Raw genomic sequence first — 17,389 nt, forward strand, 5'->3', positions numbered from 1 at the left:
CGGGAACCAAAGCACACTCGGACGCTATTGATTGGACAAACAGCACGAAAGGCGGGAAGCGGTTCCAAGGGGCGTGACCAAAGCCCAAGGACCGTTGTTTCGGTAACCAGGGAACTGCGGAACGCTGTGATTGGCAGCCAGCGGGAGGCGGGCACGCGATCTGGGGCGCGCGCGCAGGTGCCGGTGGAGGAAGCGGGGAGGGCGTGGGCGGTGAGAGAGAAGAAAGGTGAGGTCTAAGGAGAGGCTAAGGGAGCCCAGCCCAGATCCCTGGACGTCTCCGACGTGTCCGTTTCCGGCCTCGCTAGGGATGTGGGAACACGAAGGGAGATTGGCTCCTGGACCACCCACCGGTTACCCGGAAGCTGGAGCTGGGGAACTGCGCTTGAGGTTTGGGAGAGTCGAGGTTTGACAGTCAGGAGCAAAATAAGTCAGCCCGGCGTAGAAAAAAGAAGCCTTTTCTCAGATAGGTCTTTGTTCAGATTTTACTAAGCTAGAACTGGAGCTGATTCTTGGCCCCTACCCCGCATCAAGTACATTGTATATTACATGTGAATATGTTCAAAGGAATAATCAAAAGGAAATACTACCATGTCACCATACTTTAAAACAATGCAACGATCTTTTCCCTGGAGAAATGCCCTTGGAAATTATGGTGTATTCTCTTTCATTACATTTTCTTTACTTGGTTACAGGTAAAAAAATATTAATTTCAGTAGGATCGCTTCAATATTTTGAAGCTCATGAAATTGATACTAACGTATAAAGAGGACTGGAAGACACCAGTGGGAGCAGAACATAGAAGTGGCACTCTTCCCACAATACCTTTCTTTTGCCAAAGAAATGCCTGTTAATGTTTGGAAGTAGCTTCTAAAAAAACGAGTGGTAAAAACCTGGAGAGATGGTACGATGGTTTAGGAGCTCTTGCTACTCAGGCAGAGGACCCAGGTTCAGTTTCCCAGCATCCACGTGGCTGCTCACAAACACCACGATCTGACAACCTCTACCGGCCTAGGTGAACATGTGGTGCACATGGGTTTATGCAAGCAAACACTCATACACGTAAAGTAATAAGTCCTTCAAACTGAAGGCATGAAGAAAGATTATTTGAATAGTTTAACGAGGACGAAAGAGACAGACTTTAACATCTCTAGAGCTTGTTCAGGTACACACCTAAAAATAAAGTAAGGTGCAAAAATACTTATTCCTAATGTTTTATTATTCTCTGTACAAACTGAAGATCTGGATGCTAGTTTTAGGGATGGTGGTTGTCCAGCAAATGTGCATAAATTGAAAAATGTGATTAAGAGTCCTGAGAAGTTTTGCATTAATTATTTTAAAAGCAAGCTTTTTTGATGTCACATTTTTCCATTTATTAAATGCTTATTTCAATCTAGATTTATGAATACAACTTAAGTATTTATATAAAATATACGCAGCTTCTCCACACCAAGTAGAACTAAAATTATAAGTTTGTTGGAATAGTGTTTGAGGGTTAGTGAACCTGCAGCCGAATGATGATGCCCAGCATGAAAGTGAAATTGTAATGTTACTGGACCTTTTAATAGGTTCCTGGCCTGTATACATGTATGTGAGCCAACTCAATCTTCCTTTAAAACTATTTTAATTACTCAAGAGACCTGAAAGAAATCAAATTATTGACAGCACTGGTTCTTAAGCTGAAATGTTAGTGACACTGCAGTAATGTTAGTGCACTTTAACACTAATTGTATCAGTGAAAGCTCACTTGCTCAGATTACTGGTTGAAATGATGATAGACAAAAATGTAGGACTGCCAGATCATAAATTGCTAGCTAGACCTGGGAAACTTTCACTAAAATGGTGTTTTCCTCAATCTGATAAAAATGTCTAATGTGAAGGAGGAAGAAAACCTTAAAATGTTAAAGCATTTCAAAAGTACTTAAGTCAATTAGAATTGAGTTTTTAAATTGCTTTTCCACCATGTATACTAAAAAATTTAAATTCTTGTCTCCAGATTGATAATTTCAAGTGTCAGTAGTTTTGGTATTAAATTCTCTGCTTTCAAGTAGTTAATTATCTATACACTGTACTAGAGGAACATGTTATTTTAAAGAAAATTTTTTCAGATTATTTTATATAAGCAAGGAATGTGGTTTTTGTTTTGATTTGAAATTTCAATGTTAGCTAATTTTTTTTTTTTTTTTGAGCTGAGGATCGAACCCAGGCCCCAGTACTCTAGGGGCTCTTGTGTCTGTCTTACACAACTATTCAAGCCCCTGGAAAAAGTTTCCATATTTTCATGGTATCAGCATACATCCTCATGGAGTGGATGTGCGTGGACTTTGCCAGTGGGGTCACGTGGAAAAGGTGTAGAGAAAGTGGAGCGTGACTGCTAGGCCGATGTCCAATGGCAAAAAGACAGCATGCCTCAGATATTCCAGTCTCTTCCATATCATAGCAGGTTCTCTTTCCCATCCTCTAGCAGCCCAGGGGGTTCCTGCATGTTGCTGAAATGTTTTTTTTTTTTATATTATTATTACCTCTTGGCACCTGCCCTCACCATGGCAGTTTCTATTCAGAACATTTTAAGAACACAGTTGTCTAAGTGAAACCAAATCCTTGGTGTCTCAAAAGAACGGTAACTAGTGCTGTGTGACAGCGTGGGGAAATTAAAGGTTATGCTTCATCTTCAAATTGTACCAGTTGGCTTATGAGATGAGCTCAGGGGAAAATGGATTTTCAGGGCTTCGTTTCCATCCCTGATAACCAGTGTTTCCTCTTTTCTCCAATCTGACTTGCTAGATGGAGGGATTGCCATTGTATTGTAGTTACCAATAAAAGCATATGGAACTATTTCCAGCATAGTTTTTTCTCTCTAAAATCTGGCCCTGCTTCCTGGCAAGAATGTTTATTTTGTTCTGAATGACATAATGTATCTCCCCTGAGATACTTAGTAACTTAGATATTTTGTCTCTGGGAAGTTTAAATACTGAAGAAGAATAATGAGTTGTCCACCAACTAAGAGACTCAGCCAACCTTGTGTAGCTGTTTGAGGAAACAATTCCATTACTTACCCTTCATGTTTGGTTCCCCGACAAGTCTGTCTGTTAATCTAAGGCCCATGAAATACCAAAGCCATGGGTTTCTTATGCCAGAAACTGAGGGAGGTGTCTCTGTCCATACTGAACCATCTAGATCCTTTGACTAATACACTGTTTGTCCCAGGGGCCTTCTTACTCTGGACTCAACCTGTTAGGTCAACTGTCAACCAAATGCTCTATGTCTTCACTTGTCAAGCATGAACATTCCAGACACTGCTCCTGGCTGAAACTTCCTTAATAAGACTCTGGTGTGGAGGTATGCTAAATAAGTTCTGTTGTTTTGCTTTATGTTTTTGAGACAAGGTCAAAAAATAGTACTGGCTGTTCTGGAACTCACTATGTATACCAGGCTAGCCGCAAACTTAAGAGATCTTCCTGCCTCTGCCTCCCAAGTGCTGGGATTAAAGGCATGCACCACCAGGCCCATTTTAAGTAAGATTCTTTTCCCCAGTAACTTAAATGGAGTTATGGAGTTATTATCCTTTCTGGTGCAAATAGAGGAGAGATGTGAAAACATACAATGTTACAAATGCTATTTTTATACAATTTCAGAAAGCTTGAGAGTAGCAGATCTTTAGGTATCTCTTGAGAGATGGGAAAATCTGCCAATTCTCTGCTAAATACAAGACTTGAGGGAATCATATTGAGTTGTCCAGAAGCCAAGAGACCCAGCCAATCTTGTGTAGCTGTTGGAGGAAGCAATTCTTGGGACTTAAATGTAAGAAATGGAATCACCATGGCTGGAAAGTGCTGACTAAATGCTACCATTAAAAATCAGCTGTTGCCAAGGACCCATAGGTTCCCTTGGGAGTCTCTGCCAACATCAGCAGAATGCTACCTCATGCTAACAGGAAGAATAACCAAGAGCCTTTAGGTTATGGGTCCCTCTTGATCTTAGGCCAATTCTTCTTTTCAATATTGAAACCCTCTGGAGAGAGAAAAGAAAATCTTAAGTTACTAAGTATCCTAGAAGAGATACATCACTTATGACACTCGTTTGGAAAAAAATTATATAAATTCCTGCCAGGCAGTAGGGCCAAATGTTAGGGAGTATAAACAGATTGATAGTTGAAAGACTGTGACGTGGAAAGACAGAGTTACAACATTTACAAAAATGAGTTGTCCAGCCTGTAAGGTTCTCCAGCCAACCTCTCCAGAGTTCTGAGTGAGATGGAAATGGAATGTCCATAAAGTTGAAAGTGAAACAGTAGAATCTCTTTCTCACTGACATTAAGTCAGTGGTTCTCTGGGTTTCTGGTTTGGGGTCTTTGAACATCTAATAATACACACCATAAATAACAGTTCTGAAAAGCCCTATATTTTCCAGAAACAAAAATGGAATTAAATCCCACCCCCAACTTCTCTGTCCTGTTTGAGATGGTTTCACTATATATTCAAGGCTGGCCTAGAACTCTGTAGTAGACCAAACTGGCCTGGAACTCATAGAGTTCTGCCTGCCCATGGGTCACCACACCTGGCACATTTTCATGTTTGAAAGTTATTATGCCATGCTTAATAAGAGTCAGTTGGATTCTTACATCTGCTTTTATGATGTCAGTTGTGACATATTTTGAAGTATATAATGAAAACTTGGTCTCACAGGGTAGGTGAAAGGGATATACCTCATGGATTGGAACTTCTGAAAGGCTTTTGAGCCCCAGATGTCATCAGATCAGACCACACTCTGAGCATCAACTGAGTTAGGAATAATTTCAATGCATGGAGAAAAAATCTTCAGTAATGAGCTAACAGTGTTGAAAGCTATGGTCTGAGTCATGGCATGGGATGAACTGCAATACCGCAGTGTAGGGCTACTTGAAGTTGAGCATGTCTAAAACTCCTCTGTGTTCCTTGTTTAAATGCAATTCTGATTCAGCTGATCTGGAGTGAGGTTTGAAAACTGGCATTTCTAGCAAGCATTTGGGGGATGTGCTGTGGGATGTCTTTCTGTACACTGTGAATATGCGTTGCTCTCATTGGTAGATAAATAAAGCTGCTTTGTCCTATGGCAAGGCAGGATGGAGCCAGGCAGGAAATCCAAGCAGAGATACAGGAGAAGAAGGGCGGGATCTGGGAGATGCCAGCCACCCAAGGAACAACATGCCAGTATGTCACACATGCCATGTGTGGTCACACCACAGCCACATGGCAATACTTAGATTAATAGAAATGGGTTCATTGAAATGTAAGAACTAGCTGGTAATAAGCCTGAACCATCAGCCAAGCACTTATAAGTAATATTAAGCCTCTGCATGATCATTACAAGCGGCTGTGGGGCAGGGTGGGACAGAGAAAAGCCTCTGGTTATAGGGATGTTGATGCTCCTCATTCCTGCATCACACCTTAGCTAGCAAAGTCCAGTAGATTATGAAAAACACATCAGCAGAAGGGCTATCATGGTATGCACAGGTAACCCTGGGACATGGGGAGGGTTGAGTGAGACAAGAGTACAAATAGATTCATGCTGTTGGCGCTTGAAAAGTTCATGAAAATGATATATTTTAAAAATCCCATACTATAGCAAGTTAGGGCTTTTGTAACTATTTCTACATCAAAGAAAGCCAGAGCATAATGTTGCTGTTGGCAAACATGAATCCAACCACCATGTTTGATTAGGCAGAGGGCCATGTGGTTGGTCTTAAGACCACAGTATAATCAGTAGAATAATAATATATTACTAAGCTGATGTGCTCATTATGTCAGAGATTCAATGTCATTTATAATTTCTTATATAGAAATTACATTTTAAAGGCTTTGTAAATACTAATAGCATAACAACATTGTTTTCTCTATCAAACTAAGACCTAAACCAAATCATATTTAACATGTAAAACTCAGCAAAAGCATGAGTTCCTTCTCAAGTGTTATTTTCTGTATATTTACGATCATTCCTTAAAATTAACTTCAATGACATGTATTTATAACCTAATTTAACCACTCAACAACTTGACTACAGATTTTGGAGGTACTTTTTTCATGTGTGTCTGTGTGTGATGTATGCCTAGTCTATGCACCTGTGTGTGCACTCACCAGAATGTGTGTGTGTGTGTGTGTGTGTGTGTGTGTGTGTGTGTGTGTGTTTGTTCAGAGGTTGGTGTTGGGTGTTTTTCTCTATCATTCTCCATCTTATTCTTTTTTGAGACAGGATCTCTCAGTGAACTTGGGAGTTCACTGTTATAGCTAACTGGGTGACCAGGAAGCCCTGGGCGTCTTCCTGCGTCCATGTCCCCACTTCCTCTGTTGACCATGCCAGGCTTTTTCTGTGGATGCTTGAGGTCTGAATTCCGGTCCTGTGCTGATTAGGTTTTTTTTTTTGTTTGTTGTTTGTTTAGTTAATTTTTAAATTTTTTTGGTTTGGTTTGGTTTTTTTGTGTGTTTATGTGTTTGTGTCAACTTTATACATGCTACTCATCTAGGAAGACAGAATGTTAGTTAAGGCATTGCCTCCCTCAGATTGGCCTGACAGCATGTCTATAGGGCATTTTCTTGATGCTAGACTGATGTGGGAGGGTATGTCTCACTGTGGTTATATCAGTCCTGGGCAGGTGGGCCTGGGTTATATCAAAAAACAAGCTGGACAAGCTGTGAAGAGCAAGCCAGTAAGCATCATTCTCCCACTGCCTCTGCTTCAGTTCCTGTATCCAGGTTCCTGCCAGAAGCCCTGGATTCTGCCTACATCCCCATCCACTCAACTACATACCCTTTCTTTAACAAACAAACAAAACAAGAAACAAACACACACCAAAAGCCCACACAAAAACACAAAAGTGGAAACCTAAATACACAAGTCAAAGATGAATAAAGTTGAAAATGCCCCCAAAAGTAGTATGAGGCAGTGTGCGAAAACACCACTGAGTTATTTTTGTGTTGGCTTGGGCACTGGCTCTACCCTAAAGTGTGATTAAAATACCCAGTATATTTATGATGGACCACAATTGTAAGCTGAAATAAACCCTTTCCTCTAAGGTTGCTTTTGGTCCTGGTTTTTTTATCACAGCAGTAGACAGTGGACTAGGACAGGTCCTCATGCTCACACAGCAAGCCTTTTATCCACTCAACTATCTGCATAGCCTGTAATCACAAATGTTGATCATTCATCACATCTATGTCAACTCTTAAGATTTGGAACTTGGGGGTTGGAGAGATGGCTCAAAGGTTAAGAGCACTGGCTGTTCTTCCAGAGGTCCCGAGTTCAATACCCAGCAACCACATGGTGGCTCACAACCATCTGTAATGAGATCTGGCGCCCTCTTCTGGCCTGCTATATACATAATAAATAAAGAAATCTTAAAAAAGAAAAAAAAAAGATTTGAAACTTTTAAATTCCTCAGCTAGCTTGTAGCTCTTGCTAAAATGGTTCAGTCTTGCTGAGGCCATGGGCTTTTGAGCTATTGCAGTTTGTCCTCTCATTCTCTTCACCTGTTCGTTTAGAGGTCATTCTGACTTTCGTTTGTTTGTTTTCTGAGACAGGGTTTCTCTATGTAGCTCTGGCTGTCCTGGAACTCACTTTATAGACCAGGTGGCCTTGAACTCAGAGATCCACCTGCCTCTGCCTCCTGAGCACTGAGATTAAAGGCATGCACCACCACTGCCCTGCCAGGTCCTTTTGTTAAATAATGTGTGTGCTCATTTTCTGTCTACTTCTCCTTTGAGTTTTTGTCTTGTTCATATCCGTTAACACCACTCCCAACACTGTTGCAATTCACAAAACTAGGAAAATTCCAACACTGTTGCAATTCACAAAACTAAGGTAATTAGGTTTGCTACAAATTTCTTACCTACCTGGGGTAGGTTCTGCTGCCCTGCACATTTAAAAAAAGTATACCAGGTGTAGTAGTGGCATGCCTTTAAACCCAGCACGTAGGAGGTGAAGGCAGCTGATTCTCTGTGAGTTCATGGCTGGCCTGGTCTACATAGTGAACTCCAGGCCTGCCAGGACCTATATAAAAAGAGACCCTGTCCTAAAAAGAAAAAAATTGTGTGTATGTATGAGTTTGTACATGTGAGCCCAGTACCTATCACGACCAGAAGACATTGGATCCTCTGAAGGTGGGGTTAGAGGAGGTTGCGTGCAGCCTCTTGCAGGTATTGGGAATTGAACTTGGGTCCTCTGCAAGAGAAATGCATTCTTAACTGAGCCATTACTCAGACCCTGTGCTCTGCTCTGAACTTTTATTCACAGCTTTTAGGCACACTATAAATCATTCTTCTCTGTACAAGACCAAGTTCACTTGTTAGATTCTATCTTATATTTAAAATTATACAAAAATCAAAATTATTTCTCCAAATCAGTTTCTTCTTAGCATTCCTAAAAGAGTCACATTGCAAATTAAAGCATGGGCTCTGAAATCAAGGAAGGTATGAGTTCAGATCCCGGTACTACTAAACAACAGCTATATAATTTGGGAAATTGGTTTTTATTTGTAGCTTGTTCTATGTGATGGCAGTGTACATGTGAAGGCTCTCTCATAAGGAGTAGCACTCAGCAGATGGAGAATGGACATCCTCACCTTCCCTGACTGGCTCCAGAGACCTAGGCCAAGTCCTAGTGCTATTTTGGAGATTTTTAAGAATTAAAAAAAAGAAAAAAGACCTTAGATGTATAAATTTTTTGCCTATGTGTGGATGTGCACTGGTGTGTCCCTTGTGTCTACAGACGTCAGAAGAGATCTTCAAATGGCCCTGGAACTGGAGCTATAGATGGTTGTGAACCCCCATGGGTTCACATAGGGGCTGGGAATAGAACCCTGGTCCTCTACAACAGTTCACTGTTGTAATAAATGCTCTCAACCACGAAGCCATCTCGTGAGTCATTTGAAGATTCTTTAAAATTATCATGACCACCATCCTAGACTAAGTAAGCCCTCTGTTGTCTTAAGTTTCCCTGGAGACTGAAACATCCATCCTGCAGGGAAGCTCCTTAAACAGGGAGGTGAACAACTCAAAACTCTGCAGTGTGCACCAGGTTCCCAGCAGCGTGAGCTGTCACAGGTGCTGGGGTGGGCTTTGGTGATGCGGCTGTCTTGTGAGTCGTTGCTGCTCCTCTAAGTCATATAACGCTAAGTAGTCCCAATAAAACTCATAGTGATTTACCAAATTGGAGTTTTGGTGGTCTCCATACCTTGGTCTGCAGCGGGCTCCCACTCTGGGGTGTAGATGTGTGTGCATCTCCGGGAAAAGTCTTGTCACACAACATCCTATTTATCTCTAGGAGATCTACTAGTAATCACTGGTGCTGACTTCAAGCTGTTCCACACTGGTCTCCTTTTAACAACACTAAAACACAGCTCCAGATTTTGAATGGCTGTTTGTGATCACATGATAAAAACTCACATGCCTGCCAGTTTACATAATTTGGTCCCAGCCTACCTTTTAGCTCTAGCTTACAGTTTCCAGGAAACTTTTTTCTTTCATCAGTGTTTGGCAGTTTTGTCCCCCTTATGCTGTTCACTAGGAGACAGACTTTGTTCTTCTGGACTGTTCTCATAGTATTCAAGGTTTAGCATCAGATATAGACAAGCAGTGTTTTTCAAGTGATCTCTCCATTAGAAAATGATTCCTATTCCTTCTAAACGTCTCACCTCTTATGCCACTTACATGAGAGTCACCTGTTTTAATTTTAATCAAATACATATCTAGAGTTTACTGTTACACAAGTTTCCTATTAGTTCAAAGTTAATTTCATACTCAAACTAATATTGAGTTAATCAACAAAACATTAAAAATACTGTATTTCAAGGCAATGGTGCAACTCAGCGGAGTGCCTGCCTAACACGCACAAGGCGCAGGTTTGGTTCCCAGTTCTGGAACTCACTCTTCTCCCCAAATATCTCTATTACAGACATAGACATTACATTACACAATACCACATAAAAAGAAATAGACATTACATTACACAATACCACATAAAAAGCAAGATTAAAAGTCTGCAACACACCAAGAAACAACATTCTGAGTTGAACTGGTATTCTAGTGCTCTGGGGTGCTCTTGCCTGTTGGGAATTTCAAAATAAACCTAGTGTTCTCAACAAAGAAAATGCTTCATTTCATGTTTGGTTGGTATTAAAGTAACACCTCTATTAGCCTCCATTCTGAAATTAAGTTATTAAAAAGTATTTCCCTTCAGTATTTATTTCAAAACTCATAAACTAAGAGAGGTGGTACTTGTTACAAAAGTTAACAATGTAGCTTTTTCAGATGCTTGCCTGGCATGTAATGTTGAACCTCTAGTACCCCGAAAGGGTTACCTGCAGTGGTGGCACACACCTGTAACCATAGCACCTGGAAAGCTGAGGCAGGAGCTTTGGTTACCTAGTGAGACTTTGTCTCAAAAACCAGTAAAATAGTACACAATAAATACTTCTTCAGTACTTGATGTAGTATTTTCCCATCTAGTCCATTTGTAAAGACGTAACTCCTTTTGCTCAGTCAACTGCAACTGTGCACTCACTGTGCAGGGATCTCTTATTCTTGAGATCCCCCAGCAGAGGCAACTCTTCTTCCAGCGTCAATGTTTCCACACTTCTTTGACCATCCACCATGGATAAGTGTTGCCCAAGACTTGACTTTATTTAAATTGAACTTGGAACAGATTAATTCTTCTAAGTATTTCCCTATGATTTAAATTTTGTTACTTTACTATTTTGTTACATCGTAAAGGAACTTAATTATAAAATAAATGTCAATTTACCATGTCAACCATTAAAAAGTGTACAACTTGATGACTTAGTAATTTATAATCTTGTTCAATCATATGGTGCCAGAACATTTCATTCACCCAAAATGAAACTCTACAACCATTAGGCAGTCACCCACCTTCCCTTGTCCCGAGTTCCCAGTAACTTCTAATTAGCTCAGTCTCTACAAACTTACCTACTTTATAAAAACAGAATCATATACCTGTGGTCTTCTGTGTCTGGCTTACTTCATTTAGCATTTTTCTTTTTGGGGGGGTGCTTTTCAAGACAGGATTTGTGTGTGTAGCCCTGGCTGTCCTGTAACTGGCTCTATAGCCCAGGCTGGCCTCAAACTTGGGAGATTCGCCTGCCTCTGCCTCCCGGAGTGCTGGGATTAATGGAGACCATGGCCACCTGGCTCACTTAGCATTCTTTTCAATGTTGGCCGCGTGGCAATCCTGCCTCAGCTCCCCCCGCCAGGGTTGCTGGTGTCACCTCCAGTGCTGCCTTCACCCGTTAGTGATCGGAAAAATGGTTTTCCAAAAGTGTTGAATGTGATAGGCCCGATGAATAATGAACTAAAAGCAGTCCCACTCCTGCTCTTTGGGACTTGTTTGTTCTTATAAGCAAGGCAATGTCTCAGTAGTGGTTCTCCAACAGTATGTACAAAGCCACCCAAGAAACTGATTTCCTAGTGCAGACTGCTAGGTCTCAGGGCCAGAGATTACTGGTTAATTTAAACAAGCACCTCCATGATGCTGAGGGAAAGCTTCCCACTATGCTTCAGGAATTCTTTTTCTCAACTGAAACCAACCTAGGCAGAGGGCACTAAAATGAAGAGTCCATTTGTCCTAATTCTGTACATTTAAAAAAAATCCTAGCCAGGCAGTGGTGGTGCACGCCTTTAATCCCAGCACTCGGGAGGCAGAGGCAGGTGGATCTTTGTGAGTTCGAGGCCAGCCTGGGCTACCGAGCGAGATCCAGGAAAGATGCAAAGCTACACAGAGAAACCCTGTCTTGAAAAAACAAAAACAAACAAAAAAATCCTAAAATTTATTTAAAAAATGTTTTTGTTTAGTTAACATACAAATTAGTGGGTTTCATTACAAACCACTCTGGTTTGCCCCTTTCACCCTCTCAAATTCCACTATCTTCTACCCAACCCAGAAACTTGGATGTCAATCTGACGGTAGTTTATCTGCTTCTTCCTCTCACTAGGAAAAGTCTGAGCAAGAAGCAACATGCAGTACTAGGGCAGACCTTGCTCAACCATCATTCTAAGAATTCTGCAATAATGCAGCAGGAATGTTTCAGCGACTTTGGGACTACTTTTCAAAAAAGCTTGTTTAAATAAGAAACTAGCTGCCAGTATGATTGGGTCCGTTCTCAGAAGACATGTATTTATGTATTATAGACACAGAACTGCTCAATGTGGGGTGTTGGAAAAAAAAAAAAACAAAAAAACAAGTCACATTCCTTCCCAGTAACCACTTCCAAGCTGACATGATTTCTTTTTAGATCCAGCAATGGATGGGTGGCCACACCCACCTGGAAGGTGATTCTGTTTCTGTGTCTTCTAATTCATGGTTACCTTTAAAAACACAAAACTCGGGTTGGGGATATAGCTCAGTGGTAGAATGCTTGCCTCGCAAGCGTAAGGCCCTGGGTTTGATCCTCAGCTCCACAAAAAAAAAAAAGAAACCCCCCCCCAAACAAAAAAACCCACAAAACTATTTAGATGCGGTATTACTCATATTTCAAAGGCACTCAAAGAACTAAAATATTTCTCCTTTACATTAAGAAACAAAAGACCCATAAATTACATTCTGTAGAACACTGCATACGAGAATTCCCATAAATATCATATGCAGTGCTTTTTCAAAACCAGGGTAACTGCTTTACCTTCCTCTGACCTGGACAACCATCTGCCTCAATGTATCGTCTTTATGATGACCCAAAATGAGATAAATCACAGCAAACATTAAAGTTTTCATCTTTAATGAAATGACTCTGGAAATAACGTACATTTCCATGACACCAGCACTGTTTTTGGAGTCACACTCAGATGCACAGAATTACATCCGTAATTACTATGAATGCCAACATTTCAGGCAGTAATTTCTGTTACATGGCAAACAAGATCAAGAAAGCAACCATCAAACAAAAGAGACCCATAGCTTCAGACAAGGCAAACCCCAGGATGGCGTACGAGAACAGCTGCTGCTTCAGTGAAGGGTTTCTGGAAGAGACAACACAGCACAGGTGACGTTACTCTCAAGACTGACATCGGCATTGGGTAAATGGTAACGAATCAGATAACCAGCATGAGGGTCTTTGAAAACTACAAAGTTCCATGGAAGTGCCATCACCCTCCACTACTTTGCTTCTGTCTCTCAAATTCTTTTTTTTTTTTTAACCCACCCCCGATCATGAGGCATAAAGTTAGGGAGCCATCTTTGCATGCAAATATAAATGCTTAGTTTACACCTATTTTGAGGGTCCTGGATTCTTGAGGCTGGCCTCAAACCTGTGATCCTTTTGCCTCTCTTGGCTGGTTGGGGTTACAGGCTTGTGCCCCAACCTTCTCATCTCTTTAAGTGACTATTGCACAGTGCTCACAAAATATAACGCAAGACACACGACAGACACTTGAAAGGCGTTACTAGCCTTTCACTACTTCCCTATTTCCAATTACAGTTTCCCATGGTTTCTTTAACTTACTCTGGGCAGAAGTGATTACCTGGCATAACCAATGATAAGGCTGCCAAAGACTGTTCCAATCCCAGCACCAGAACCAGCAACTCCTACTGTTGCAGCACCAGCACCAATGAATTTGGCAGCAGTGTCAATATCTCTGCTGATTACACTGGTCTGAAACTCCCTTCGGATCAGCTGACACATACCATTCTGGGCCCCATTAAATACCGTAGAGCCCTGGGAACAGGAAATAAGGCAAAGGTCAATTCAGTAATCACATCTACTTTAACTACTGTACTGCCAAATGGTAACGTCTTTATATTGTAGCTTGGTATGAATGAATAATTGCATGGCACAATGAAAAAGAAAACCAAGAACTTGAAATAATACTTACCTTGTATAAGATAACTAACAATCTATACCTTCTAGGGTTGTTAACAATTATAAAACAGAATATGTGAGTATATTTTTTAACAGAGCAGGCTCTTTTTGGTAGTCATGACTATTTTAATCTTAAATATAAATACAGACTAAAATATTTATTTGCTAATTCAGGAGGCTGTCCTGGCCACCAGAATTCCTCTCAGTGGCTCACATTCTACATATTGTTTGATAGAAGTGGAAAGGGACTATCCCTGGAGCCATTCATTCATTATATTCACCCTTCACTCTAACAAACTTGTAAATTTCTATTATCAGTACTTACCTCTCCAGTCCTAGTCTCGGGTCGAGATAACACTGATGCAGAAATGGGTCTATATGCAACTCTGGATCCAGCTCGGATCTATTAATGGAAGGAAAGGGAAAAATTCAAGTATAAAGAGCACAGATGAGTTTTTTTGCAACCATAAATTCTAAAGGAAAAAGCAGAAGGGAAAACGGGCAGAGATTTTTATTTATCTGCACAATTATTATCTTGGCTGTTTGGACCTTTTGAATACACAAAGCCAATCCCCCGGCATGAACTGTAAAACCTACTACCTAATCTATTTGTGAACTAAAACCCTAAGAACAATTAGCTACAAAGTGACCAGGTGGTGCTGTGGAAGTTTCAGTAAGTGTAACGCAGTAAGTCAAATAAGTTTATGTGGGCCAACAACAACATTTGGAGTGCCACTATGAATGCTGTCATTTAAAATAGTCCAGCAGTTGATTGAGCCCCCAGTATTTCCAAAGTGTTCCTAAATGCCCATTAATCAGAAATTTACTACACACTTTAAGCAGTTCGACGGCAGCTTAACAATCGGTGAAATGCTCTCACTCTAAGGACATCTTGCATTCTAGCTTCTCTGCCCTTGAGTGTCCACAGACACTTAAGGTCACGGAACATCCCTGCAGAACCCAGGACCTGGTTCCCTAGGGCAAATCCTTTAGATACAGACTTTCACTTAAAGTCCCTAAGAAGAAAGCGTCTGGGACTCCACCACCGCCCTTCTCCGCCCACACAGGGAAGAAGCAAAGTCCCTCCCTCTGCAGCGGCCAGTTTGACCTACAGACAGACAGACACGCATGGGAAGCGCTGCAGAGGCCACTAGGCCTCAGCGGCACCCTCCCGACTCCCAGTAGTACCCCGACCTCCGCGTCGACCCCAACTCCCCAGGGACCCCGAGGTGGGGGAGGGGCGCGCTCCAGGAGGAAGGAGGCAGTGACCTAGGCCGAGCGGGCCCGACCGGCCTCGGGGAGGGGGGACGGGACGCATGGCGGGGGCCGGTCTGCGGGCCCCGGGGTTGGGAGGCAGGGAGGGAGGAGAGGAAGGGCATCGGGGCAAGGGTGAAGGAGAGCCGGTCCCTCGGCGTGTCCGCGGGGCCGAGGCCTGGGTTACGCACCAGAGCGGGGGTGCGGGCGAGCTTGGCGCAGGCGAACATCTTTCCTCCTGGCGGCGCGGCGTGGATGTGGGTGACAGGCGACCTGGGCTCCTCTCCCGCTTCCTCTCTGCGGAGCGAAAAGAGGCTTAAGGTCAAGTGTCCCCCAGGGGCCTGCCCTTCGCACCCCGGGCCCCCGAGGGCCCCCGCGCAGGCCGTCGGCGTGGCCGCGTGCCCGGGAGGTGCAAGCCCGGTGGATGGGGCCCAGCGGCCCGCTCCGCCCCGGCCCTGCGCCCTCCGCTTACCTCCGCTTACCTCCCGAGGCGGCGGCGGCGGCGGCGACAGCGGCGGCAGAGGTCGAAGCAGTGGGGCTGGGCGCGCAGGCGCGGTACGGCTCTTATCCCCGCCGCAGCACCCGGATGGAGAAGGCGGGGGAAGCCGCTCAAGGTCACTTTGTAATAACTTTATTGGTAACCAATAGCGGAGGACAATGACAGGCGCTGTCGGTCACAGGCTGGCGGGCAGGGAAATGAAAAGAGAGCTCACGGAAGACGATCCCCCCCTCCCCGGCATTGTCCGTGTCACTAACGGTGAAGATAATTGTTCATTTTTTTTTCCGCCATGGCGGACTTTGAACGTGCCGGACAGGGGTTCGACCTCTGAGCTACAAGCCAACCCTCTTTTTCGCTTTTATTACAGACAGGGTGAGTTGCCCAGGAAGGCCTTGAACCTGTGATCCTGTTTCAGCCTTCCAAGTGGCTGGGATCACAGGTCTGCGCCACCAGGTCCAGCGGGATTAGTTCTTTAAAAGAACCAGAAAAGGGTGTTTAAAGACAGTTAATCCTTCTTTAGAAAGAAGGCCTGATTGGAAGTACTGGGATAACCAAATGAGCGTTCAAGTGCTTTGCAATTATGTAGCCCAGGCTGGCCTCCAACTTCCTCCAGAGATCTCCTGCCTCTGACTTCCAAGTGCTGGGATTAAAGGCATTTGCCACTGCGCTTGGCTTTCTTCCACCTTTACAATTGGAAGAATTAAGAGATTATAATGTACCATAATTTTGGACTAAAAAGTGTCTGAATATTTTTTAAAAATCTATTCAGCACCTATTTTTGGTAACTTTGAACAAGTCAGATGAATGTCTCAGATAAATGGCTGTTACAGATTTTTTAAAAACATTTTTTGAGATTATAATTACATAGTTTTCCTCTCTCATTTCCTTCCCCTGAACCCTCCTACATACTCTGTCTTTTTCAAATTCTTGTATGTATATGATATATTCCTAAATATAAAAATATAATTTCCTCTGTCTGAATGATGGTTAATAAATCATGGTGTTTCCCGTGGCCCTCTCTTCAGCCCCAGGCAATCACTATTATTTCTGTTTTTGTGAACTTGACTACTTTAGGTCCTTCATACAAGTCATCCACTATTTGTTTTTTTGCAACTAGCTGCTGTTTCTTTTAATTTTTTATTACATTTAAGTAATAAAAGTAAGAGTAAATAAGAATAACATTTACAGAAGTAAGAGAATGGGAAAAGCCCAGAGGCAAAAGGTAGATGAGATGAATTAAGAAAAACTGGCTAGAAACTAAGCCAAGTTAAGGCTGCGCATTCATAAATAATAATAAGTCTTAGTGTGTGAATTTATTTGGAAGCTGGGTGGCAGGCCCCTCAAAAATAGTTAAAAAAAAAAAAAAAAAAAAAGCCGGGCAGTGGTGGCACACGCCTTTAATCACAGCACTCGGGAGGCAGATCCAGCTGGATCTCTGTGAGTTCGAGGCCAGCCTGGTCTACAGAGCGAGATCCAGGTAAGGCACAAAGCTACACAGAGAAACTCTGTCTTGAAAAACCAAAAATAAAACCAAAACCAAAACCAACCAACCAAACAAAAACCCAACAAAAACAGGTGAGCAAGCAGCTTGACTCACAGCATACCCTTCTTTTTTTAAAGTTCATGTTTTGTGTTTTTGAGACTGGATCTAGTTATATAGTTCATACTGGCGTAGAACTTTGTATCCTGCCTCAGCCTTGAGAGCGCTGGGATCACAAGTGTGCACCACAGCACCTGGTTAACAACTGATTTCTTTCCCATAGCAGATGTCTTTACAGTTCATCCAGGTTGGGGCATATGTA

General features: G+C 42.5%; 1 protein-coding gene across 2 annotated transcripts; it reads right to left on the reverse strand.

The window, feature by feature from the left end:
- Positions 1-12,737: 12,737 nt before the first annotated feature.
- Atp5mc3 (ATP synthase membrane subunit c locus 3) lies at positions 12,738-15,658 on the reverse strand. 2 transcript variants are annotated; one of them, XM_036184869.1, is made up of 5 exons: positions 15,571-15,658; positions 15,280-15,385; positions 14,160-14,237; positions 13,497-13,690; positions 12,738-12,995 (listed from the first exon to the last, which is right to left on the reverse strand). In XM_036184869.1, the coding sequence occupies exons 2-5, from the start codon at positions 15,316-15,318 to the stop codon at positions 12,881-12,883; spliced, it is 426 nt and encodes a 141-aa protein (XP_036040762.1). In that variant the 5' UTR covers positions 15,319-15,385; positions 15,571-15,658; the 3' UTR covers positions 12,738-12,880. The 2 variants fall into 2 exon arrangements, with proteins under 2 accessions (XP_036040762.1, XP_036040761.1); XM_036184868.1 differs by having other exon boundaries at positions 15,561-15,649.
- Positions 15,659-17,389: the final 1,731 nt, after the last annotated feature.

This window comes from Onychomys torridus, chromosome 4 (genome assembly GCF_903995425.1).
Source record: "Onychomys torridus chromosome 4, mOncTor1.1, whole genome shotgun sequence".
Lineage (NCBI taxonomy): Eukaryota > Metazoa > Chordata > Mammalia > Rodentia > Cricetidae > Onychomys > Onychomys torridus.

What these genes read in the sequence shown, in the direction of transcription:
- Atp5mc3 (XM_036184869.1), bottom strand. Translation starts at nt 15,318, where the DNA reads ATGTTCGCCTGCGCCAAGCTCGCCCGCACCCCCGCTCTG. An exon ending in TCGCCCGCACCCCCGCTCTG is followed by an intron (nt 14,238 to 15,279) that starts GTGCGTAACCCA and finishes TTCCATTAATAG; the next exon opens with ATCCGAGCTGGATCCAGAGT. An exon ending in CTTATCATTGGTTATGCCAG is followed by an intron (nt 12,996 to 13,496) that starts GTAATCACTTCT and finishes TGTCTCTTCCAG; the next exon opens with AAACCCTTCACTGAAGCAGC.